This window comes from Salvelinus fontinalis, chromosome 3 (genome assembly GCF_029448725.1).
Source record: "Salvelinus fontinalis isolate EN_2023a chromosome 3, ASM2944872v1, whole genome shotgun sequence".
Lineage (NCBI taxonomy): Eukaryota > Metazoa > Chordata > Actinopteri > Salmoniformes > Salmonidae > Salvelinus > Salvelinus fontinalis.
The window spans coordinates 47,648,449-47,676,177 of NC_074667.1; the positions used below are offsets into that span (position 1 = coordinate 47,648,449).

Genomic DNA, 27,729 nt, shown 5'->3' on the forward strand with positions numbered 1-27,729 from the left:
CCCTGATTACTTTTTTTTTTGCAGAATAATTTTAATCTGGTGGAGATCTGGCAAAGTCCATATCATCTTTGGCCATTCTTCCAATCTTCTTCTGGGCTGTAATATAAACTCTGAAGATGAGTGATGCTTTAATCCAACACACTAATCTCAGACTCTTTTCTTGGGACATTACTGTGACAGGAAGGGGGGTAGACAAGGGGTTACAAGGGCAGGGTTTTTAAAATATGTTTTTTAATATGTATTGTGCATTCAGGTTCAGGGAATCTGTTAACCTCATCAGTTTGAATATGTTTTTCTTTACATAACTCTCCACATAACTCTTTACATTAACTCTTTACATTCATTTGTATGGGCAGATTAGTTACATTTCCTATATGTAATGTTACTATTGAAGTGTCACTGCAATTTCCAGGACTTCACAAGATAACAACAATAACAACAAAGACACATGAAAAAGCAGTATGTTTGTACAGACAGTTGTATTTTTATTTTGTTGGCCCCAGTTCTGTAGCCTGGGTGCCAGTCTGTTTCTGCTCTCTTGTCAACTGCTTAGGAAATTGGTTTGACAATGACAATGGAGAAGGCAAAAGCACAAACAGATCTGGGACCAGGCTACTAGTTTTGTAGCCTCCCATAAGGCAGAAGCACAATGATTCCAGCAGTAACTTTACACAGAGAACAAAAACACTTTTTGTGAGGATACCTGGGACATACAGTAACTGCACACGGGGCAATGTACAGTGTGTGTATATAGAAAACAACATCAGCGGCAGAGAAAAGACTGGCATACATCATCTCTCACAATCCAGATAAAAAAGTGTGGAAACATCTCCTGGAATGGCTGAAGTATAGGGGACACAGAAGAAAGTCTCTTTTCCCTTTGTGATTTCATATTTTTGTGCTGATTGCTATTATACCGTGAGCTCTAAAGTATTGGGACAAATGTGTGGTTGTTTTGGCTCTGTACTCCAGCGCTTTGGATTTGAAATGATACAATTACTTGTAAATAAGAATATAGTATGTTTCTTAACACTTCTACATTAATGTGGATGCTACCATGATTACGGCTAATCCTGAATTAATCGTGAATAATGATGAGTGGGAAAGTTACACACAAATATCATATCCCCCCAAAATGCTAACCTCCCCTGTTAGTCTAATGGTGAGAGGATAGCATGTCTTGGGGTATTATGTGTGTCTAACTTTCTCACTCATCATTATTCACGATTCATTCAGGATTATCCATAATCATGATAGCAGCCACATTAATGTAGAAGTGTTTAGAAACATATTCTATTCTTGTTTACAATAAAATACAATTCATGATTTACCATTAATTTCTATTGGGAATGCAATGATCTGAAATACAACCAAAACCAACAACAACTGCATCCAATACATTTGTAGTCAAAAGCTTGATGTAGTCATTGCGTGCTATGAATATGGGACCAAATATTTTTTACTACTTTAATACACATACATAGTCCCCCCATTTCTTTTGTATGTGTATTAAAGTAGTAAAAAATACAAAAAGTACTGTAATTTCTAAACGGTTCACACGATATGGAGGAAAATACCCTCAAATGAAAGCTGACAGTCTGCACTTTGACCTCCCTGTCATTGGATAGTTCCAAAGTTCTGGAGTACAGAGCCAAAACATCAAAACATTTGTCACTGTCCAAATACTTTTGGAGCTCACTGTTACTAAAATATATATATTTTTTAATTGTTATTATTTTTTAAACATACAATGATCAATAAATACATCCACAAGATATAACAACGAAACAATGAAAATATTGCATTTAAAAAAAACAACGACATTGTTTAAAAAGGGGGCTAAATGTTTTACCAGTGAGGGAACATTTTTGTAGTAGTACTGAATTCAGTCGACAAAAGTCAATTCTACATTGATGTTGTTAAGAGAGGATGGATGGCTACGTTTTATAATGTATTGTAACCTAGATACAAACAGGTAGTCTGTCTGACTGTGGTTTGGTTCCCTTTAGGCAGTAGACATTCACTCTGAGAGGAATAAGAACAATAGGAGGTCCTACTCTCCTCCTCACAATGATGTAGCATTACTGTTTTCACAGTACGTTAACAAAGCGCCTCAACAGGTTTGCATTCAACACACCAAGCATTACCCCTAATCATTCAACACACCAAGCATTACCCCTAATCATTCAACACACCAAGCATTACCCCTAATCATTCAACACACCAAGCATTACCCCTAATCATTCAACACACCAAGCATTACCCCTAATCATTCAACACACCAAGCATTACCCCTAATCATTCAACACACCAAACATTACCCCTAATCATTCAACACACCAAGCATTACCCCTAATCATTCAACACACCAAGCATTACCCCTAATCATTCAACACACCAAGCATTACCCCTAATCATTGTACTCAACACCACATACACATGGTTCTCCATATTGCTTAGAAACATTCAGGAGTGAATTTAGGAGAATGAGCCAGAAATCTCAGCTAACTTTTTTCATAAAACACCTACACTTTAGTTAAACAATTAAATATATTTCATAATTATAATGACTAATATCATTTTAATTTCTGTATTCAGTTATTAATTTGTATTTTTGTTCCTTTGTGGGTATTTCTATCTGACAGAGAAAAATAACACAGTTGGTAGGTACAGTACATGCATTGATTCACAGGTTAAGACGGATGCGAATGGCTCCTTCATCCCGTGATGTTGCTCTAGACATCATCATCGTCTTCATCACTGTCCTTCATGGATATACCCGCCATCCCTCCTTCCCTCACCGATGCTGTGGCCTCTTCCAGGGTCAGTCTGTTCCTCACCGTGTCATACATCTTACTGTTCAGCGTGGAGTCCAGGACGCCCTGCAGCCGGAAGTCACGGTACTTTTTCTGGAAGAACAAACCCCCAAGATAATAAAAACACTGGTCAGGGTTGGGACTAGCACACAGAGGAAGCATTCTCGTCAGTTGCTAAGGCAAGAGAGGACATGAAGCCAGGAATGCACTGCAGTGTTTGGGTACATCTCAATTGTCTAGGGTGGCCTCCTTTCCTCATCTCCTTTCCTCCATCTGAATCATTAAAGAATTAGACAGGTGACAGCAGACAGGTGTTACAATGCATTCACCTAACCTGTGTTTTCATATCAGTAAAAATGCAGCGGACACAATGAGAAGAGGACACTTAATTGTTCACAATATTTTAGACCTTTAGCAAATTACCCATGAGTAGCATTTTCCCAAAAGACACGTGTACTAAATCATCAATACAGAAGGCACTAAAAACTATATGTTGCATGTCAGGTCAGATCCCATGCATGCATGTACTGATCAGCCCTCGCCAGTCACTACTGCATGTATAGGTAGAAAGTCTCTCAGAGAACAGAAATAAATGTGTGACGTGATGTTATGCTGGTAGGACTTGTTACTGCTCACACTGAAATATTAATACAGGGCAGAGAACCAATTGTTGTCAGTACTAGGCTTTATATATCAACCCAAGAGAAGGTAGCTCACAACTCATTTAATAAGGGTCACAGATTAAAATGAGAAATGTTGGAATTCTACACTACTTGATTGTAATATCTATCGATCTACAGTATATATATTACTTTGAATTCATGACAAATTGGTTTGGGAGGCCCTGGTTGCTGAGCCTGTCTTACCTTGGCTACTCTGATTAGGATCTTGAGCTGGTAGACATGGAGCTGCAGGTCCATCCGGTCAGTTAGCCACGTACCCAGGAGGTTCATGGTGCTGGTGTACCATTGCTGCAACACAAAAACACAGCATTCTCCAGCAAAAAACACACACACACACACACACGTGCACACACAGACAACCAGAATACAGAAAAAGAGCAGAACCAGCATTTCATCGGAATTTACACGCTCACTCCTTCAGGCCCTCTGTCTTTCTCCTCTCATGCTCTCTCCATCTCAACAACTCCCTCTCTGTCTCTTTCACTCACTCATTCCCCTCTGACTGACTCCCTCTCGCTGTCTCCCTCTCTCAGCTGAGGGGAGAGTAAACTGGAAGAACTTCTTCTATAACCGGAGCAGCAGCTAGTCGGAGAAGCTAGCCGAGAGGCTCCAGATGTTTGTGGGCTGAGGGCTGAGTCCTGTTTGAAGTCTAATTGATTGGTAATGATCAGAGCAGGCTGATGCTAATCAGAGTGGACCAGTGCTCAACAGTCAGAGAGAAGCGAGGAGGAGGGGGACATATCTGGGGTGACTGAGTTTGTGTTGCTGAAATTCACTCTGTCAACGAAAGGCCTTCTGCACTGTCCTTTTTACACATGTACAAAAAAAAATGAGAATTTTTTTTCAGTCCACACGGAAAATGTTCTATCAGGGCGCTCAATAGAAAGTAGGTATCAGTAGCTACTTAACATTTCAAGTGAACATACCCCAGTAGTGACAACAGTATACACATCTTCAGTTCCCGCTCCACGAGGTGACGATGTAGCTACTCCTTGGAGTTGTGCTAGGGTAAGTAAGAGTACAACATAAAGGCCTGAATCACTGTGGTGACCTGCTGTGTGTGTATCACTGTGGTGACCTGCTGTGTGTGTATCACTGTGGTGACCTGCTGCGTGTGTATCACTGTGGTGACCTGCTGCGTGTGTATCACTGTGGCAGCTTCCTCTCTGCCGCTCTGTGCCTGTGAAGGTATCGCCATGGCAGCAGGGCTGTGATCTCGGCCCAAGCACGATCCCCCATCTAGAGGCCAGGCCTGGAGTGACTGCTCTCTCTCTCTCTCTCCCTCCCTCACTCTCATCTTTTCCCTCTGCCGGTCTTCCATCTCTCCCTGTCAGCCTTAGCCTCCACATGCTCTCCTCTCTTTATCTTTGCTCAACTCTCTCACTCACTTTCATAACCTCTGAATAGGGTTATTTCATCACTCCCCCCACCCATTATTACTTGAACCCATTATTTCACTCTTCTGTCACATTCTCCTTCCCAGTCTCAGTTCTGATAACCTTCAGTCATCTTCTAGAGAACACTGGTCATTTATGATCAAATATGACATTTCATATCAAACAGAAGCGTCTAAGAGTTTCTCTTAAGTTGACCACATTCCACAGTGAAGCAGCAATGAGGAGTAGTGTGATATATATGTGTGGGTGTGTGTGCTCAAGGGAAACTTGGAGACAGACGGACTCTGATGCCAGGCTTGTGAAATGAACAGTGATGGCACTCTTGCTTTGTTCAACTATGAACAGACTAACAAACCCTAACCAATTTCTCAGAGCAGATGAACACACCCAGGCACTCACTTTTTTTAGGCTCGATTGGGATCAGCAGGAGGCTAGCAATAGCTGACAGCCAAAACACATGTAATATGGCTCTGAATAAATAATGTCAAAACCCAACAGGGACAAAATCTGTGACATTCTAACGAGTTCTGATATTAGGGATTGGATAATGGAGGTTTTGGGGGGTTGTGCGTCTTTGTGTGTGTTTGTGTGTGTGTTCGTGTGCGTACGGGTAGGAGTTCCACCGCTTCATCACACACATACATACATGAACATCTGCAGGACCCATCCCCCTTGGAGTGACGAGCTGGGAGGCAGTGAGACCTCCTGCCCCCTGCAACACCAACCTCCTCCCCATGCCCCTTCACCACCACCACCACACACAACACCCGGCCTTGAACCTGGTGTTCACACTCATATCTGACATGTTACAGGAAGCCATAACGCCTGGCAGGGGGGCAACCAACAGAATTCAGTGCAAATCTGCACACCCCTCCCCTTGTATTCCAATGCATACACACATACACCCGTCCCACAAATACACACACATGAATACATTCACATACGTGCGCATACACACATGCATATACAAACACCCTCCCTTTGCTTTCACACACCTCATGGGTCCTCACCCCTCCTTTGCGAGGCTGGGACAGAGGACTGGTAAGAGGTCGGCTTAGGCCTTTGTGCTGGGCCCCCAAAAATCACAAAAAAGCAGGAATGCTGGAGGAGAGGCAGGGCCCTCCATGGGGGGTACAGGGGGATTACAAGCAACCTGCGACTCTGCCTCTTTCTGCCCTTGCTGGTGGTAATGTGTGTGTGTGTGTGTGTGTGTGTGTGTGTGTGTCAGTGCTACATACCAGATTGGATCTGGTCTGAATGGGCTGGGACCTTGTACTAGGAGTGAGTGTACTGTATGTGTGTGTGTCAGTGCTCCACAGATTGGGCCTGGTTGGTGCGAGGCTGGGGTGTGTGGTAGGTGTCCTGCTGGAACCCAGCTGTGTCTGCAATTAGCGGGAGGCATGGAATGATGATTGTTGCTGCGACAATGCTAATGCAAAGCGACAGGCTTAGTTCTAAAGGAGAGGGGAGGTCGCTGTGTTTCAGAGAGACATAATGCACCAATACTTTTTCCTTCTTCCTCACACACACACACACACACACACACACACACACACACACACACACACACACACACACACACACACACACACACACACACACACACACACACACACACACACACACACACACACACACACACACACACACACACACACACACCTCAAAATGAAAACCAAACATTCTTAAAAAATCCATTAAAGCGTGGTAGGGCCGATCGAAGGCACAACCTTTCTCCAGCACTCCTGGCCAGGATGTCTAGTGCAGGGCTTTGTTAGTGGTTAAAAAGAGCTGTCCACACTGGTCTAGCTGGCAGCTCGGGCCGCTAAATTAGGCCCCCCAGCGGGCGGCTGAGGGGAGGACCCGTGGGTTGAGAAGTCTTTAAATCTGACTACAAGACATTATGCACTTACGACAAAGGGGCAGAGTAATCCTACCTGCTTGCTTTTCACCGCTGCTGCCTGCCTGTTATTGTCTGCTTTATAGCTCATGAGAGGAGGCCCATTGATGACGGAACTCAATTACCATAGTAACCCACACCGGTGACCCCCAGGTCCCCTCGCGCCCCCCCCCATTAGGGCTAAGCTGACCCCAGGGGTAGTCAGTCCTTTCACAGGAAGCTGACGGCCCTAACCATGCCCCTCCACGCTGGGAGAGCACCGCCACTGCTGTAGCCCTCAGATCCTGCCAGCGCCCTGCGCTCTGCTCTAACCGCTCTCCTTTCTACTCCTCTAAACCTCGGGGAGCACAGTGCTCTGAATGGCAGAATTGAAATAAAGTTTCAGGCTCAGCAAGCTTATGGGCTTCAAACTGTTCTGATTGTGCCGCCTATACAAAGGAGAGCCCAGCCAACAATTCATACGCTTCAGCGCAACCTTAAGTGGAACAAAAATCCTCTGTGTGTGCCCAACCACTACTAGATCGCTATGATAATCAGTCTTTCTTTAAAATAAAATTGAAATAAATCAGGTTAACAATAAATGTTCTTTGCATATCTAACACAAGGCTAACATAAATGTTTATATCAAATGAAAGCAAGCGAGAGGGACTCAATCGTTTCTGAACTGTTTTCTGTTGAAATCTGAGTCTCTCACAAAAGCACCAGTCACATCACACTAGTGAGTGTCAGTTGAACTGATTACAGTGTCCAAATAAGAGAGTAATTTACAAAAACATGGTTCAAAAAAGAGAGAAAGAGCTTGTTGTGAGGAACGAAACGGTTGGAATTATGGACTACGCAGCGTCATTGAGTAAACACACAATAAAGGACAGAAAAGCTCAGTGGAGAAAAAACAGAGCCACGGTCTGAGCAAAGTGAGCCATTCTCCTCACAAAAGGCCGCTTAGAGGCGGATTGAGGGGCTCAGAATGACGGGTAAAACACTTGTGGGCTTCAGACTCTATAGGGGGAGCGAAATGGAATAAGCCAGCAAGCACTTGAGGATCCCGCCGAGCACCTGAATGGGAAGGAGGGACGGGGGGTCGGAGAGGGGGTGCAGAAGGTGAATGGCCTGCCTTTCGGGACCAATTTGTCTCTTTTCACCATTTTCCCCTGCCTCTCCGCTGACAGATGTACAAAGAGGGACCCGCACTGAGCCTCTCATCCACACGCACCCGCAAGCAGCTGTCACTTTTGTCAGACAAGTTAATCAAACAAATGCCACCATACCTCCCTTTAGATAAAGAGGGAGAAAGAGAGGGAAACAAAGAAAGAAAGACACAGAGAGAGAGAGAGAGAAAGAAAGAAAGAAAGAAAGAGAAAATGGTGTGTGTATGTAATGTATGTGTGATCAACCAACCCGTTCACCCCCCTTCACCGAACAGTGGGACTTGTCCCACTCAACATAAAAGACAGCTTCATTTAACTTCCATTTCCCTCATCTTATGTTATTCATCCATTCCTGCCCTCATTTGGATTTGACCACTGACATGGACCTCTGGCCCTCTGGGGTAAGTCAGAAGGGATTTATGCCAGAGTCTGAGATCACAGTGAGGGTAGATGGATGGAAACAAAATGCTCCCTCAGTAATTATAAAGAGTCTAAGCTGCTTACAGGCTTCATTAAAGGGAAGCGAAACCTTTTGACATATTTTCAACAGTCACAGTGAATCAATATACTACCTGTTTGTTATCCTTAGTCTTTTTTTATTCTACCCTACCATTGTTCAGATTCATCATCCATTCTAGAGACTCTTTTCACTATTGGTGTATATAAACATAATGAGATCATAGGTTTACATGGGAAAAACACATCATTGTGGTCCTCTGTGGCTGAGTTGGTAGAGCACGGCACTTGCAATGACAAGATTGCAGGTTCAATTCCCGCTGGGAACAGCCAATATTAAAACGTATGCACGTGAATAAAAGCGCCTGCTAAATAGCAGATATTATTATATTATTACATATCTGTTTTTTATATCTTAAGAATAGCCTGCGTTATGTTAACATGCCCTCATCCCCCTAAGCCATAAACACATTTCTTCAACCATATTTGTGACAATGTAGAGTTTCCAAGAGTAAATTTTGCTTTTGTTTTAATTGTAAACATGTTTGCTTCTCTTTTTGTTGATGTAATTTGATATGAAGTTAATCCAACTGATAAAGATCAACAGCACTAAACAAAACATTTCAATAGATAAAATATAGCATGTCATGAATATAGTATAGTATTCAATAAGGCCAACACAGTATTTCATTTGTAAAAGTGAAAAAACAAATTCTCCAACATTAAACACTGGATGGTGAACAACAACAGCAGATAAATCATGGTAGCTCTTTATAATAAATCCACCTAATAAAGTATTTATAAGGGATTAGTAAATAGTTTATTCATAATTTATAATTCATTACTCTATTCATAAGATGTTTAATATAATGCTTTTTTGTCTGAGAGTTACCTTTTTCGTAGAGTTCGCAAACCGGAACTCCCATTTCTAACAAGAACTCAAATGTTAAATAGTTGAATAGTTCTGGGTTGACCGAGATTAGACTACTCTAAAGAAGGACTGCAATCCACACTTTGGTTTTGGTAGAAAAGTCACTGCCATGAAATGCTTATGTTAGCATTTTCAGACTAAAAACTTTATTTTATTGCAACAGTGTGACTGCTTTGGAATAAAATTTTCAATATATTTTCTTAAGCATCCAATGTATTGTGACTTTATTGTTTAACCATTGATGTGTTTTAGGGGCCATTTTGAGACCTTAAATAGCATCAGGTACTGCTGGAATGTCTATCAATGGCATGTCAATCTTCTGTGAGAAATTACATTTGTCATTGAAAACATTTATAAAGTATTTATAAAGTATACAGTGCATTCGGAAAGTATTCAGACCCCTTGACTTTTTCCACATTTTGTTACGTTACAACCTTATTCAACCGTTTTCTCAATCTACACATTACCCAATAATGACAAAGCAAAACAGGTTTGGAAAATTTTGTCAATTTAAAAAAAAAATTAAACGGAAATATTACATTTACATAAGTATTCAGACCCTTTACTCAGTACTTTGTTAAAGCACCTTTGGTAGTGATCACAGCCATGGGTCTTCTTGGGTATTATAAGGTAAGACCCAATTGCAGACTGTGTGAAGTAACAATGTTTATTGTAACAATGGGGCAAGCAGACGACAGGTCAAGGCAGGCAGCGGTCAGTAATCCAGAGTAGAGGCCAAGGTACAGGAAGGCAGGCAGGCTCAGGGTCAGGGACAGGCAGAGTCGTCAGGAGGTGGGTGTGGGGGGGGGGGGGGGGGGGTACAGGGTCAGGCAGAGTCGTCAGGTGGGTGGGTGGGGTACAGGGTCAGGCAGAGTCGTCAGGTGGGTGGGTGGGGGGGGGGTACAGGGTCAGGGACAGGCAGAGTCGTCAGGTGGGGGGGAGGGGGGGTACTGGGTCAGGACAGGCAGAGTCATCAGGTGGGGGGGAGGGGGGGGGGTACAGGGTCAGGGACAGGCAGAGTCGTCAGGTGGGGGGGGGGGGGGGGTGTACAGGGTCAGGGACAGGCAGAGTCGTCAGGTGGGGGGGGGGGGGGGGGGTACAGGGTCAGGGACAGGCAGAGTCGTCAGGTGGGGGGGGGGGGGGGGTACTGGGTCAGGACAGGCAGAGTCGTCAGGTGGGGGGGAGGGGGGGGGTACAGGGTCAGGGACAGGCAGAGTCGTCAGGTGGGGGGGGGGGGGGGGTGTACAGGGTCAGGGACAGGCAGAGTCGTCAGGTGGGGGGGGGGGGGGTACAGGGTCAGGGACAGGCAGAGTCGTCAGGTGGGGGGGGGGGGGGGGGGTACTGGGTCAGGACAGGCAGAGTCGTCAGGTGGGGGGGAGGGGGGGGGTACAGGGTCAGGGACAGGCAGAGTCGTCAGGTGGGGGGGGGGGGGGGTGTACAGGGTCAGGACAGGCAAGGGTCAAAAACCAGGAGGACGAGAAAAAGAGAGACTAGGGAAAACCGGAGCTGAGACAAAATGCGGGAAGGCTTGAACAAACAAGACCAGCTGGCACAGACAGACAGAAAAAACAGGTATACATACCCAGAGGATAAGTGGGGAAGATGGCCGACACCTGGAGGGGGTGGAGACAAGCACAAGGACAGGTGAAACACATCAGGGCGTGACAGGTATGACACTACAAGCTTGGCACACCTGTATTTGGGGAGTTTCTCCCATTCCTCTCTGCAGATCCTCTCAAGCTCTGTCAGGTTGGATGAGGAGCATTGCTGCACAGCTATTTTCAGGTCTCTCCAGAGATGTTCGATCAGGTTCAAGTCCGGGCTCTGACTGGGCCACTCAAGGACATTCAGAATTGTCCCGAAGCCTCTCCTGCGTAGTCTTGGCTGTGTGCTTAGAGTCATTGTCCTGTTGGAAGGTGAACCTTCACCCAATCTGAGGTCCTGAGCATTCTGGAGCAGGTTTTCATCAAGGATCTCTCTGTACTTTGCTCAGTTCATCTTTCCCTCGATCCTGACCCGTCTCCAAGTCCCTGCCGCTGAAGAACATCCACACAGCACTGTAGGGATGGTGCCAGGTTTCCTCCAGATGTGACACATGGCATTCAGGCCGAAGAGTTCAATGTTGGTTTCATCAGACCAGAGAATCTTGTTTCTCATGGTATGAGTGTCCTTTAGGTGGCTTTTGGCAAACTCCAAGCAGGCTGTCATGTGCCTTTTACTGAGGAGTGACTTCCGTCTGGCCACTCTACCATAAAGGCTTGATTGGTGGAGTGCTGCAGAGATGGTTGTCCTTCTGGAAGGTTCTCCCATCTCCTCAGAGGAACTCTGGAGCTCAGTCAGAGTGACCATCGGGTTCTTCGTTACCTCCCTGACAAAGGTCCTTCTCCCCCAATTGCTCAGTTTGGCCGGGGGGCAGCTCAAGAAAATGTCTTGTTGGTTCCAAACTTCTTCCATTTAAGAATGATGGAGGCCACTCTGTTCTTGGGGACCTTTAATCCTGCAGAAAAGTTTTGGTACCCTTCCCTAGATCCTTGCCTCGACACAATCCTATCTCGGAGCTCTAAGGACAATTCCTTCAACCTCAAGGCTTAGTTTTTGCTCTGACATGCACTGTCAACTGTGGGACCTTATAGCAAATCAAATAACATTTTATTGGTCACATACACATGGTTAGCAGATGTTAATGCGAGGGTAGCGAAATGCTTGTGCTTCTAGTTCCAACGGTGCAGTAATATCTAACAAGTAATCTAACAATTCCCCACCAACTACCTAATACACACAAATCTAAAGGGGTGAATGAAAATATATACATATACATATATGGATGAGCGATGGCCAAACGACATAGGCAAGGTGCAATAGATGGTATAAAATACAGTATATACATGTGATATGAGTAAAGTAAGATATGTAAACATTATTAAAGTGGCATTATTTAAAGTGGCATTGTTTAAAGTGACTAGTGATACATTTATTAAAGTGTCCAGTGATTGGGTCTCAGTGTAGGCAGCAGCCTCTCTGAGTTAGTGATGGCTATTTAACAGTCTGATGGCCTTGAGCTAGAAGCGTTTTTTTCAATCTCACAGTCCCAGCTTTGATGCACCTGTACTGACCTCTACTTCTGGATGATGGTGGTGTGAACAGGCAGTGGCTCGGGTGGTTGTTGTCCTTGATGATCTTTTTGGCCTTCCTGTGACAACGGGTGTTGCAGGTGTCATGGAGGGCAGGTAGTTTTCCCCCGGGAATGCGTTGTGCAGACCGTACCAACCTCTGGAGAGCCTTGCGGTTGAGGGTGGTGCAGTTGCCGTACCAGGCGGTGATACAGCCCGACAGGATGCTCTTGATTGTGCACCTGTAAAAATTAGTCAGGGTTTTGGGTGACAGGCCAGATTTCTTCAGCCTCCTGAGGTTGAAGAGGCGCTGTTGTGCCTTCTTCACTACACTGTCTGTGTGGGTGAACCATTTCAGTTTGTCTGTGACGTGTACGCCCAGGAACTTAAAAATTTCCATCCTCTCCACTGCTGTCCCTTCGATGTGGATAGGGGGGTGCTCCCTCTGCTGTTTCCTGAAGTCCACGATCATCTCCTTTGTTTTTTGTTGACGTTGAGTGAGAGGTTGTTTTCCTGACACCACACTCCGAGTGCCCTCACCTCCTCCCTGTAGGCTGTCTCGTCGTTGTTGGTTATCAAGTCCAACTGTTGTGTCGTCTTCAAACTTGATGATTGAGTTGGAGGCGTGCGTGGCCACGCAGTTGTGGGTGAACAGGGAGTACAGGAGAGAGCTGAGCACACTAATAATTAATTACTTAAAAATCATACAATACAGTGATTTTCTGGATTTTTGTTTTAGATTCCGTCTCTCACAGTTGAAGTGTAACCATGATAAAAATTACAGACCTCTACATGCTTTGTAAGTAGGAAAACCTGCAAAATCGGCAGTGTATCAAATTTTTGTTCTCCCCACTGTAGGTATTATTTTTGTCCAGATGGGATAGGGCAGTGTGCAGTGTGATGGCGATTGCGTCATCTGTGGACCTGTTGGGGCGGTATGCAAACTGAAGTGGGTCAGGGTGGCCGGTAAGGTGGCGGTGATATGATCCTTGACTAGCCTCTCAAAGCATTTCAGGATGACAGAAGTGAGTGCTATGGGGCGGTAGTCATTTAGTTCAGTTGTCTTTGCCTTCTTGGGTACAGGAACAATGGTAGCCATCTTGAAGCATGTGGGGACAACAGACTGGGATAGGGAGCGATTAAATATGTCTGTAAACACACCAGCCAGCTGGTCTGCGCATGCTCTGAGTACACAGCTAGGGATGCCTTCTGGGCCAGCAGCCTTGCGAGGGTTAACATGTTTAAATGTTTTACTCACATCAGCCACTGAGAAGGAGAGGGGGGACCGCAGACTTTGTTAGTGAGCCGAAACAGTGGCACTGTATTATCCTCAAAGCGGGTAAAAAATGTAGTTTGTCTGGAAGCGTGACGTCGGTATCCGTGAGGTGGCTGTTTTTGTAGTCTGTGATTTCCTGGAGACCCTGCCACATACGTCTAGTGTCTGAGGCGTTGAATTGCGACTCCACCTTGTCCCTGTACCGGCATTTCTCTTGTTTGATTGCCTTGGGGTGGGAATAACTACACTGTTTATATTCAGCCATATCTCCAGACCTCTTTCCATGGTTAAATGCGGTGGATCGCGCTTTCAGTTTTACGCGAATGCCGCCATCCATGCACGGTTTCTGGTTAGGGTAGGTTTTAAATGGTTACAGTGGCTACGACGTATCCAATGCACTTATTTATAAACGCACTCACCGAGTCAGCATATAGATCAATATTGTCCTCTGAGGCTGATTGTAACATATTCCTGTCCGCGTAATCAAAACAATCTTGAAGTGTGGCTTCCGATTCATCAGACCAGCGTTGAATGGTTCTCATCACTGGTACATCCTGTTTGAGTTTCTGCCTAGCAGTGGTCAAGATAATTAGCCATACGTGTCGTGCAATCAATATGCTGACAAAATTTAGGTAGCATTGTTCTCAAATTTGCTTTGTTAAAATCCCCAGCTACAATAAATGCAGCCTCCGGATACAGTTTCCAGTTTACATAGAGTGCAGTAAAGTTCCTTGAGGGCCGTCTTGGTGTTCGCTTGAGGGGGGTTGTACACAGCTGTGACTATAACTGACAAGAATTCTCTTGGTAGGTAGAATGGCCGACATTTGATTGTAAGGAATTCTAGGTTGGGTGAACAGAAGGACTTGAGTTCCTGTATGTTGCTATGATTACACCAAGAGTTGTTAATCATAAAGCATACACCCCCGCCCTTCCTCTTCCCAGAGAGGTGTTTATCTCTGTCGGCGCGATGCATGGAGAAGCCCGGTGGATCAACCGATTCCGACAACATATCCCGAGAGTGCCATGTTTCCGTGAAACAGAAAATGTTACAATCTCTGATGTTTCTCTGGAAGGCAACCCTTGTCTCGAATTTCGTCTACCTTGTTGTCAAGAGACTGGACATTGGTGAGTAGTATACTCGGGAGCGGTAAGCGATGTGCCCGTTTATGAAGCCTGACCAGAAGACCGCTCCGTCTGCTCATTCTCCATCAACGTTGTTTGCGGTCAGCTGCTGGGATTAGATCCATTGTCCTGGGTGGTCCGAAGAGAGGATCTGCTTCGGGAAAGTTGTATTCCTGGTCGTAATGTTGTTAAGTTGACGTTGCTCTTATATCCAATAGTTCTTCCCAGCTGTATGTAATAAGACTTAAGATTTCCTGGGGTAACAATGTAAGAAATAATACATATAAAAACTAAATACTGCATAGTTTCCTAAGAACGCGAAGTGAAGCAACCAGCGAGGCGACCATCTCCGTCGGCGCCATTAAACAGGTGTATGCTTTTCCAAATCATCTCGATTCAACTGAATTTACCACAGGCGGACTCCAATAAAGTTGAAGAAACATCTCAACGTTGATCAATAGAAACAGGATGCATCGGAGCTCAATTTCGAGTCTCATAGCAAATGGTCTGAATACTTATGTACATAAGGTATCTGTTTTTATTTTTAATCAATTTGCAAACATTTCTAAAAACCTGTTTTGCTTTGTCATTATGGGGTATTGTGTTTAGATTGATGAGGAACAAAAATTTATTTAATCAATTTTAGAATAAGGCTGTAACAAAATGTGTAAAAAGTCAGTGGTCTGAATACTTTCAGAATACACTGTAAATAGTCGACACTTTAAATGGGGCCACGCAAAAAGACTTAACTAATGATTAATAATTGGTTTATAAGGAACTATATTAAACATCTTATGAATGATCTTATGAATAATTATGAAATACTTTAATAGGTGTTAATAACTGTACAAATGTAAAAGTAATGATAAAACAATTATGAATCGACTATTTACTAATCCATTATAAATGCTTTATTACGTGGAGTTATTATAAAGTGCTACCAAGTGTACTTTCTTTTCACACTTCATGTCTAAATATACAAACAGGCATGTCTGTCCGAGAAATTATATTTTACAACTTTACATTAATAGTAAAAATAAATACATAAATAAGACATTGTATAGCTAACGTTGAAATTAAGTAATCTCTCCAACATTGAAACAACTCACGGTTCTCACCCTAGGTCTCATTAAAACCTTCCTTCCTTCCTTCTTTCCCTCCATTCAGCTATCCTTTATCTGGCCCTGGCTCTCCTCTCTGTCTGCCTGACCCACCCTGCCACAGTTTACTTTGCATGCTGCACAAGAAGCTCAAGTTGATTAAACTGTTCACTTGGCTCTGCTCTGCGCTTGGCCAGAGCCTGTAAAGTGGTCAAGTGTTCGGGACAGTGAAGTGGTATTGCATCAGGTCTGTCAGTTATCCTTACCATCATCATCATCATCATTATCTTCACAAGCACAAACCAGCAGCAACAGAAACAGTAGGAAGCAGCAGCGCAATCCTCAATCCCAATCTCAATCTAACCCCTCCCGCCCTCCCCTCCGCTGCCCCCGCCAGCCATAAACTAGTTTGCTGCGTGGCGATTAAAGCGTTTTAACTTAGTCATAAAGTGCAATCTCGCAGATCTGATAACTACCAAGGTCAACGGAAATACTTCAAATCAATCAATGAGCTGGGCCCTAATCTCCAGGAGGCAGATTAAGTGTATAATTGACCTGTGTAATCTGTGTAGCTGTGGTTGGCCAGTGAACAGCTAGACATAGCGCCCACCACAGGCAGCTCTCTCTCTGTTCCCTGGTGCTGGAGGCTGGAGGCCCACACCAGGCAGCTAGTGTATCAGTGCAGCGCTGGATTTGGCCCCGGCTAAAGAGATGTATTTTTTAATCAATGATCTCTGCATTAAGTCGATGAGCCCTTACGTTAAGCACAGCTGTTTTAATCTTCATCTCTTCAGCTGTTCTTTCAAGATCTACCAGAAAGAGTAGTAGTAGGAGGAGGAAAACAAACTCGCTCTCATCCCGCTCCATCTCTCCCTCTCCCCCTTCCCCTCCCCATTTCCCTGCCCCTGAATTGAACAAATTTAGCCATCTGACTGCGAGTTTCATCTCTTTATCGCTGCATACAATTTGGTGCTGCTAAGGCAGCTTGGAAAAATCTGTCCTCTGTAAAACCTACAGCACATCACAAAAGCCATCTGTACTTTGGGAACAGTTCTGCAAGATTAATCATTACTGTTGAATAATACCCGCATCACTCTCCCCACACACAAAAACCAACTCACATAGACACACACACACACGTGAGGACGCACAAACACACACACACACACACACACACACACACACACACACACACGTGTCCAAGCCTCAATTTTCACAAACTAAATTGTATTATTAAAGCAATCACAGAAAGATTGGATTGGGGTACGCAAAAATGTCATGAATCAAATAGTATTTTTCTCACTGAATGCAATAACAATGAACCCTCTTGGCATTTTTACATTGCGCTATAGAGCTGTGCCTAGACAGCAATCTTTACTGACAGAGAAGAGGTCAAATCCTCAAATAATGTTATGTTTTACAAACCCCCTGTCTGCTCTCCAATCTATGTCACAACATAGGCATTATTCACTTTCTAATATGTCTCCTATCCTAATTCATTTCTTGGGCGTTGTTGTTTTCTTAACACACTAATGTATACCCATATGGTCAGTCTGATGTCAAACGGCACCCTGGGCTAAAGGCAGTGCTGCTGACACATATTTCAATAAAGTGAATCATATCCATGTAATCTCCTTAGGCTGCATTTACACAGGCAGCCAAATTCTGATATTTTTTCTAGTAATTGGTCTTTTGACCAATCAGATCAGCTCTGAAAAAGATCTGATGTGAAAAGATTTGATGTGATTGGTCAAAAGACCAATTAGTGGAAAAAAATATCAGAACTGGGCTGCCTGTCTAAACACAACCTTATTGTGGCGGATATGACATCTAATGATGTCTTGGAGAAATCCATGTCTCCACTCTAATTAACTCTGAGGCGACATAAGGTATGCCTTCCGATCAACTGGCCCCCGCGTGCGCACGCACGCACTCACGCACACAAACACACCTAAACCCTTGACTAAATGTCATCAAGACCCAAGGGATTAGGGTAGGGGGAACAATTGAAAACAGAAATTTTCCCAGAGGAACGTTTTATGGAGTTACTCCTCAGCCATTGCTCAGGTCTAAGGCTGAGGGTGGGTATTAGGATGGATCCTTAGGAAGGGCCCTAGTCACACCCCTCACACTAAAATCTGACACTAACCGGGTACTCAACTCAACTAATATTTGGCCACACAAATTTCCTAGATGGCAAAGGTTCGAATGGGTATTGTCATTTATTGGCATAGTAACAAACCCCCACCTTGCAATCTATGCAACCCCAAACTGTTCACACTGTTCACACCCATCTTGTTGGTGGAGATTTTTGTTGTTGTTTTGTTTTTAAGGTCATTTCCCGCAATTCTCCACATTTTGCCATGAAGCTGAGAGGGAACACCAGTGGCCTGGGCACATAACTACAAAATGTTGTTAGCCTATCTTACCTATCTAGCTAAAATGGGCTAGTAGTTAATCAACTAGCCATTTCTGACAGGTTATAAATAGCTCTCTAAGGTCTGTCAGTGAATGACATAAGAGGAAAACTGCCCATGTACTACAACATTTTGAAATTGCAACTTGTGCATTCTACAATTACAACTCTCAACAGCATTAAGTTGAAAGCCAGACTGAGTCCCCCTCCCCCAAAAATATTGTTTTAATTTATTTTAATTGTATTTTTAAGTTGGGACCCATGGTTCGTATTGACCCCGTTCTGGGTCCGGATCAGTATGGCTTTCCCCCTGTTGAGTATGGTTGCTCTATAGGGCTAAGACATGCCCACCACGCATCTGATTGGTCTGTTGGCTCCTTCTAAAGGAGCTATTCTAATGGATACCAATCCTACTAACAAAACGTGGGGACACAAATCATTACCGGTCAAAGGAAGATCAAAAGACAGAAGAGAGAATTTAGAATTTGGTTTTGGTCTGCATGTGTGAAATGTACATAATGGATATTCATTTGCAGGCATTGTGTGATTTCAAAAGTAATCCCCTTATGATCAGCAGTACACAGAGTAATGATAATGTTCAGGCCAAAAGGTCAACATCCTCATCTATTAAATTGCTTCTATTATGATCAAATAGAATTCAAATCTTGTCTCCTGATAATCTTCACAGCCATCTATTATGGGATGCCATCAAAACACCTCAAATGAAACTCAATTTCATATGAAAATGGATATCCTAGATGGGCAGGGGGGAAAAAAAGAGTTGATTTCTTGAAGGGAAAAAAATATCCCAGTAAAAAAGTATTTAGCCAACATAAAGGCATTTTGTTTACACTTAACTTTACAGTTGGCTGTTCACTTGTTTTTTTGTTTTTTTTCTGATAAATAACATTGCAAAATGGTAATAACTTCATGATTACCTTAACATTTTTAATAATTCATCACAACAAGAACCACTACATAGTGGGCAGGGGTGTAAGTGGGTCGCGGGATGGGAAATACATTTTCGGGATATAACAATTATTTCAGCGTAAACTTAAATGACTAAAACCAAATAGAAAGTATGTAGAAAAGATCATGGATTTATACATTTTTCAATAATCCTCCATTTATTTTTTTTATAATGTTTGCACATAAGAACACATTAGCTTAAAAAAGGCTAAATGTTATCTCAGCTCCATGGCAAAATGTATAAAATTGCACCATTTTCTTTCAGCTCCATGGCAGGATGTGTGGAATTACACCATTTTCTTTCAGCTCCATGGCAGGATGTGTGGAATTACACCATTTTCTTTCAGCTCCATGGCAGGATGTGTGGAATTACACCATTTTCTTTCAGCTCCATGGCAGGATGTGTGGAATTACACAAGATTAGCTTTGAAACTACATCATTTCGCTCAGCTGACAAGATTATATTTTTTACTTATTATTTGGTCTGTATGTTTTTTTCCCGCTTAACTCTTATGGTGGGTCGAGACTCAAAAGACACCTGAATTAGTGGGTCACAAAGCAAAAAAGTTTGGGAACCCCTGACATAGCATTTGGCATCAGTCAGAATTATTTGAAGTAAGCACCAGAAAGTAGTAATGTTACCCTATGAAATATTTAAAAGAAATAGCATCTGAAGCAAGACTAACGTAAAGCATTACGATTCTGTCTGACAGGATCCAAATGTAGTTTACAGACAACAGTGCATGCTACTGTGTCATTTGTAATAGAATAAATGATTATCCCTGGAATTAAAAGAACAAAACAAATAAACAATCAAGTCTAAGTGGTATGATCCCCATGTGCTTTGGATCCTTCTATACAGTGTGATCGGGGGTGTCGGTGAAGGTAGATTTTTTTTGTCTAAGAAGCAGTACGTTTTTAAGTGATCTGATCCTAGTTTGAGGGAGCCTCACCCTTTGACCCTCGTTTTGACAGCTTAAGAATGTGGAGATGTTGCAAAACCTGACTGTAATACTCACAATATTAAACTATTCCAAGTGCTATGTAGAGTAATTCAAACAATAGTCTCTGTTTTGGCAGCATCCCTTCATTTGAGTGCTGTCAAAATATGTCCTTCAGTGTTGTTTGCATGCCAAGGAGGTTGTTGAGGGAGGGGTGCTTGAATCCTGGAGAGAGCTGAGTGCATGATTGTATTTTAAAATGTTTAAATTTGATTTAAACTTTATTTAACTTGGCAAGTCAGTTGAGAACAAATTCTCATTTACAATGACGGCCTACCCCGGCCAAACCCTAACCCGGATGACGCTGGGACGCTTGTGCGCCGCTCTATGGGACTCACAATCACGGCCGGATGTGACACAGTCTGGAATCGAAACAGGGTCTGTAGTGACGCCATTAGCACTGAGATGCAGTGCCTTAGACCGCCGACCCACTTGGGAGCATGTATGTACTGTATGTACAGTGCATTCGGAAAATATTCAGATCCCTTGACTTTTTTCACATTTTGTTACATTACAGCCTTATTATAAAATGTATGAAATAGTCTTTCCCCTTAATCAATCTACACAAAATAATCCATAATGACAAAGAAAAAACAGCTTTTTATACATTTTAACAAATTTATAAAAAATGTAAAACTGATATGACATTTACATAAGTATTCATAACTTTTACTCAGTACTTTGTTGAAGCACCTTTGGCAACGATCACAGCTTCAAATCTTCTTGGGTATGACACTACAAGCTTGGCACACCTGTATTTGGGGAGTTTTTTTCATTCCTCTCTGCAGATCCTCTCAAGCTCTGTCAGGTTGGATGAGGAGTGTTGCTGCACAGATATTTTCAGGTCTCTCCAGAGATGTTCAATCGGATTCAAGTCCGAGCTCTGAGTGGGCCACTCAAGGACATTCAGAGACTTGTTCCGAAGCCACTCCTGCATTGTCTTGGCTGGTGCTTAGTGTCGTTGCCTTTTGGAAGGTGAATCTTCTCCCCAGTTTGAGGTCCTGAGCACTCTGGAGCAGGATCATTAAGGATCTCTCTGTGCTTTGCTCTGTTCATCTTTGCCTCGATCCTGACTAGTCTCGCAGTCCCTGCCGCTGAAAAACATCCACACAGCATGATGCTGCCACCACCATGCTTCACTGTAGGAATGGTGCCAGGTTTCCTCCAGATGTGACGCTAGGCATTCAGGCCAAAGAGTTCAATCTTGATTTCATCAGACCAGAGAATCTTGTTTCTCATGGTCTGAGAGTCTTTGGGTGGCTTTTGGCAGACTCCAAGTGGGCTGCCATGTGCCTTTTACAGACAGGTGTGTGCCTTTCCAAATCATGTCCAATCAATTGAATTTACCACAGGTGGACTCCAATCAAGTTGTAGAAACATCTCAAGGATGATCAATGGAAACAGGATGCACCTGAGCTCAATTTTGATTCTCATAGCAAAGGGTTTGAATACTTATGTAAATAAGGTATCTGTTCTTTACTTTTAATACAGGTAAAAATGTCTAAAAACCTGTTTTCGCTTTGTCATTATGGGGTATTGTGTGTAGATTGCTGAGGGGGAAAAAGTATTTAAACCATTGTTGAATAAGGCTGTAACGTAACAAAACATGTAAAAAGTCAAGGGGTCTGAAAACTTTATGAATGCACTGTATGTATGTATGTATGTATGTATGTATGTATGTATGTATGTATGTATGTATGTATGTATGTATGTATGTACATATGTATGTACAGTATGTATGTATAGTATGTATGTATGTGTGTATCTGGTGAATTTACAGGGAGATGGGCCATGTTAGTAGATGTACACAGGAAGATTATTTGACTCTGAATCATGCCACTGGGCATAATGTGTTGAAACAAATTTGACATGAGAGATAAGTTTCATTTCAAAATATATAGCTAAGCGAGAATGGGGGGGAAACAGAAACAGAAGAAAATGTGTTTGGAAAGGTTTAGAAAGTCAAGCTGAAATAAATGTTGAAAGGCATTGTGGTTCAAGTGAGAAAAAGAAAGAGTTGGAAGGAAAAGGAAAATACACAGAAAAACCAAGGGCGTTTTTATGCTTTTTTTTTTATCACTGAGCCTAAACACACAGAAACAGCAGCAGAGAAGTATCACGCCTTGGTCATGTTGAGCGGAGCGACAAGAAAAGGACAACAGCAATGGAGTCCTGCAGTGCAGCAGGACACCTTCATACGCCACAGTACTGCCAGAGGGAGAACAGATAGAGAGTGACATACAGAGAGAGAGAGAGATTGAGGCTTCTGCTATAATCAGAGAAGAAATGCTCTTCTGAGAGAAGAGGATACAAGGCAAACAGCAGGTCAAAGCAGCAAGAGAAACAAACATGGCGAAGAGACACGTTCACTCAGAGAAGACAGATAAGAGAGAAGCCAGGTCATGCCAGAAGGCCTTCAGGGAAGCAACACACGCACACATGCACACACAGGTGCAATCTGAGGTGCTCCCTTGAAAAGAGCAGTGGACAAATTGGTCAACATGCATCACAAAGGATTATTTAGATAAGAAATAGCTTGGAACATCATCTAGGTTAAGACAGTGTTCTCTTTTCTCATTTCTCCCTCAACTTAATTCACTCTCTAATACTCACACATATTTCTCTCTGTCCCTTTCTTTCGTTACTTCATTCTTTCTATTTCTCCCTCAACTTAATTCACTCTCTAATACTCACACATATTTCTCTCTGTTCCTTTCTTTCATTATTTAATTCTTTCTATCTTCTCTCATTACAATAAGACCAGGGTCAGAGGCCCTCCTTCCTGGTTGTCTCTACTATGAGGAAGAATATTTATTGGACACAGTTTCAAATGTCTTGCATACAGTCCAACGTAGGGAACTGATCAGCAGTGATGGGGAACTGGTCAGCATAACCCGACCTACGAACCCTAACCTTTTGATCTGATTATTAATGTTCCTACAAATCAATTAGTGGAGGAACACAATGTATTCTAACGGCTGAAGACAGAATCTAGACAGGGGGATGTAAAGACGGTATTAAGTCATCTTATAGAAAGGCATTGTATTGTGGGGTCTTTAATTGATTAACTCTTGTTTGCTGACTCACAGAGAGAGAGAGAACACTGCTTAAAATAATCCTCCTCAAGGTGTTGCATGTCTCAAACAAACAGACATGAAAAGACGCAGAACACTACAGTAGAATAGACACAGGGTAGAGCATAGTCTATTCAGACTGGAGGGAAGGTTTGGAAGTAAAGGAAGGAGGATATATAGATAGATAGATACATAGAGAGAGATAGAGAGAGATAGAGATAGAGAGAGCTACTTGTACAGCTGTGGAAGAGAAGGCAGAAAGCTGTTCAAAATGTGACTTATCCCTCAGAGCAGACTGTTTAATCACATTTTGGAGAGCCTCCCCCTGTAAGGGAGGAGAAGGCATTGGTTACTTACATCAAATAACCTTTCTATGTAAACCTCCTCATTGACCTTATCCCGCAGCATGTCCTGAGAATGGCGCACAAAGGTCACGTAACCGTCGGCAACATCCATCCCAGGCTTCTGCAGGACACCACATAGAGACAGAGAGAGGGAGATGAGAAAAAGAGAGGGAAAAGGAGTAATTAGCCAAAGAAAAACAGATACATTGTCTCACCAAGGCACTGAACTCTGTTGACTCCATAATAAACAGGGTGACCAGCAAAGTGACATAAGTTATTATCAACTGTTATGTCATGTCAAGCTTCAAGACATGCATATGAAAAACAGACAGGTATTAAAATAAACATTACACTAAAGTGTTATCAAATTGTCCTTTTCATCTCAGAGAAACCAGAGTTCATGGTTGACATTTCTGGAGGTGTTTCATTTGCAGTGCGTATAGACCCAGAGATATGGGATATTGTCACTGAACTTCCTATTAGAGATGTGTACTTGGCCCAGAATCATCCGTAACAGTCTGGGAATGTGCAAAGTGAACAGAGGAGCCAGGAACACATGGTCAGGCTGCTGAACAGATTGTTAGGAGGGCTGCCATTTCTCATACCAGCTCAAATATTCACACAGGACAATGAGTTTGCAAATAAGACACTCAATTTGTGTGTGTGTTTATGTGTGTGCGTGTGTTTATGTGTGTGTGTGTTAACGTATGTGCGTGTTTATGTGTGTGTGTGTGTGTGCCTTTCCCACTCCCGCATCTTCTCCGGTATATGAAACGCATCCTCCCATGCCAGTGGACGAGGTAATATGAATTTGTAATTATCAGCCACTGTAACCTGAATTGAGTTTGTTAACACATCCCTGAGTGGTTCCAAAGGGTGCAAATTAGTATGTTTCGCCACTGTAATTGTATTTTGTGCATTAAACAAACCATTACCATGCAGAAGCTAGGGCTTTGGGCCCGCGGACATAAGAGGCCTAATCACAGATTCACCCACAAGGCATTTATTTAAAAAGTGCCTTGTTGACATGTGGATCGATTGGCAGTGAAGTGATACTCCTCTGAGGTGCTGTTTAAAGCAGAACACAGCTAGCGTTCTGCCCCAGAGGCAGAATCCTGGTGTGCTTTTGTTACACAACACAACAGAGACTCACAATGTGTGCCACATGGCAGGCCTAGCCAGCTGATTCTGCCCATAACCATATGAATGGAAACCAAACAAATAAACAAGACAACCATCTGGACATGTCCTGAGACTCTATGGAAAACCACGGCAAGATACGTGTGCATGCACATAAATAAATAGAAGAATGACTCACATGCACGCACACACACACTTGGACAGGGATAAGAGAAACACAATAACTGATAACAACACTATTTTCACTTACAGGTACATCCACATACTTTGAGGCAGCTTTCACCTTGAAATGAGACAGAGAGAGATTAGGTGAAACGGAAAGACTTGAGAGTCCAACTGTGCAACTTCCTTTCATTACAAAAGCTGTTTCATGTGAGTGTAGCTTCAGTGTGTGACTGCAGTATGCTCATTAAGTCAGTCATGCCAGGAAATGTAGTTGCAAAGTGTACTCAGAAGTTAATTAGACTTCTATAACAATGTTCAGGAAACCTACGAAAACCTGTTCCTGCAGTGGGAGTGTTATCATGAGAAAACGGAGGGAAAAGCTGTACATTATTTGAACAAGACTATTCCTACCCTATGATGAATAAAATAATTACAATATCAGGGTCCAGTTATATATGCAGTGTACACTGAGAAAGAGGGGAACGAGAGAAGGAGTGCATTCTTACTGTGAAAGAGAGGAAGGAGGAGAAGAGAGTGCCCTCGTCGTATCTGGACAGTTTGGCTAGGACACTATCTAGAATGACCACAAACTGACAGACAGGGAGTTGTGTTACTGGCAAGTCCAACACATTGAAAACAACATTCATGTCATATCACTTTCAGATATGAGTAAGACAGTAACAGCACCTTGGCTACCAGTAAGGTGATCATCTCCTTCACAGTCTCCTCTATGAGAGCGTCAATTTGGGAATGGTACTGTCTCTGTAAGGAAAGAGACATGTTAGTGACAATGTCAAGTCCAGCACCCCTACCTTCCCTCCCCTTCTGTTTGTTGCTACCAGGTCTCACAGTAGGCCAATATGCTAAATCAGTAGTGTGACAGCATTCTTATGTCTCCACGTGAGCCATGTAAAAGACCTCCGACTAATTCATTCTGCTCTGGTAATTGGTACCTGTCACAAGATTGTGCGGATATGAAAACTCTCACATCTACCCCATGTATATTCAGTAGCATCTACACATATGTTAATGAAATGAAAACAAAAAGTGTTGGAAGACTGGAATGACGGCTAATTATACACTACTCAAAAAAATAAAGGGAACACTTAAACAACACAATGTAACTCCAAGTCAATCACACTTCTGTGAAATCAAACTGTCCACTTAGGAAGCAACACTGATTGACAATAAATTTCACATGCTGTTGTTCAAATGGAATAGACAAAAGGTGGAAATTATAGGCAATTAGCAAGACACCCCCCAAAACAGGAGTGATTCTGCAGGTGGTGACCACAGACCACTTCTCAGTTCCTATGCTTCCTGGCTGATGTTTTGGTCACTTTTGAATGCTGGCGGTGCTCTCACTCTAGTGGTAGCACGAGACGGAGTCTACAACCCACACAAGTGGCTCAGGTAGTGCAGTTCATCCAGGATGGCACATCAATGCGAACTGTGGCAAAAAGGTTTGCTGTGTCTGTCAGCGTAGTGTCCAGAGCATGCAGGCGCTACCAGGAGATAGGCCAGTACATCAGGAGACGTGGAGGAGACCGTAGGAGGGCAACAACCCAGCAGCATGACCGCTACCTCCGCCTTTGTACAAGGAGGTGCACTGCCAGAGCCCTGCAAAATGACCTCCAGCAGGCCACAAATGTGCATGTGTCTGCTCAAACGGTCAGAAACAGACTCCACGAGGGTGGTATGAGGGCCCGACGTCCACAGGTGGGGGTTGTGCTTACAGCCCAACACAGTGCAGGACGTTTGGCATTTGCCAGAGAACACCAAGATTGGCAAATTCGCCACTGGCGCCCTGTGCTCTTCACAGATGAAAGCAGGTTCACACTGAGCACATGAGCACATGTGACAGACGTGACAGAGTCTGGAGACGCCGTGGAGAACGTTCTGCTGCCTGCAACATCCTCCAGCATGACCGGTTTGGCGATGGGTCAGTCATGGTGTGGGGTGGCATTTCTTTGTGGGGCCGCACAGCCCTACATGTGCTCGCCGGAGGTAGCCTGACTGCCATTAGGTACCGAGATGAGATCCTCAGACCCCTTGTGAGACCATATGCTGACACATGCACATTTGTGGCCTGTTGGAGGTCATTTTGCAGGGCTCTGGCAGTGCACCTCCTTGCACTAAGGCGGAGGTAGCGGTCCTGCTGCTGGGTTGTTGCCCTCCTACGGCCTTCTCCACGTCTCCTGATGTACTGGCCTGTCTCCTGGTAGCGCCTGCATGCTCTGGACACTACGCTGACAGACACAACAAACCTTTTTGCCACAGTTCGCATTGATGTGCCATCCTGGATGAACTGCACTACCTGAGCCACTTGTGTGGGTTGTAGACTCCGTCTCATGCTACCACTAGAGTGAGAACACCGCCAGCATTCAAAAGTGACCAAAACATCAGCCAGGAAGCATAGGAACTGAGAAGTGGTCTGTGGTCACCACCTGCAGAATCACTCCTGTTTTGGGGGGTGTCTTGCTAATTGCCTATAATTTCCACCTTTTGTCTATTCCATTTGCACAACAGCATGTGAAATTTATTGTCAATCAGTGTTGCTTCCTAAGTGGACAGTTTGATTTCACAGAAGTGTGATTGACTTGGAGTTACATTGTGTTGTTTAAGTGTTCCCTTTATTTTTTTGAGCAGTGTACATTTGGGAACCAGGGGTGAGATTTCAA

The 27,729-nt window shown here is 43.4% G+C and overlaps 1 protein-coding gene across 7 annotated transcripts in view; it reads right to left on the minus strand.

The window, feature by feature from the left end:
• Positions 1-460: 460 nt before the first annotated feature.
• The window catches only part of LOC129851017 (calcium-dependent secretion activator 1-like), a 165,806-nt gene continuing 138,537 nt past the window's right edge, over positions 461-27,729 (minus strand). For 6 of the 7 annotated variants that reach the window (XM_055917169.1, XM_055917171.1, XM_055917168.1 and 3 more), the window contains 6 exons: positions 25,736-25,810; positions 25,555-25,638; positions 25,134-25,166; positions 23,757-23,864; positions 3,683-3,787; positions 461-2,909 (listed from right to left, as the gene is read on the minus strand). In XM_055917169.1, coding sequence (XP_055773144.1) covers positions 2,736-2,909; positions 3,683-3,787; positions 23,757-23,864; positions 25,134-25,166; positions 25,555-25,638; positions 25,736-25,810 — 579 coding nt within the window. In that variant the 3' untranslated portion in view covers positions 461-2,735. Of the gene's footprint in view, positions 2,910-3,682; positions 3,788-10,913; positions 10,945-23,756; positions 23,865-25,133; positions 25,167-25,554; positions 25,639-25,735; positions 25,811-27,729 lie in introns of those variants that run through there. The other variant, XM_055917174.1, reaches the window with a different exon arrangement.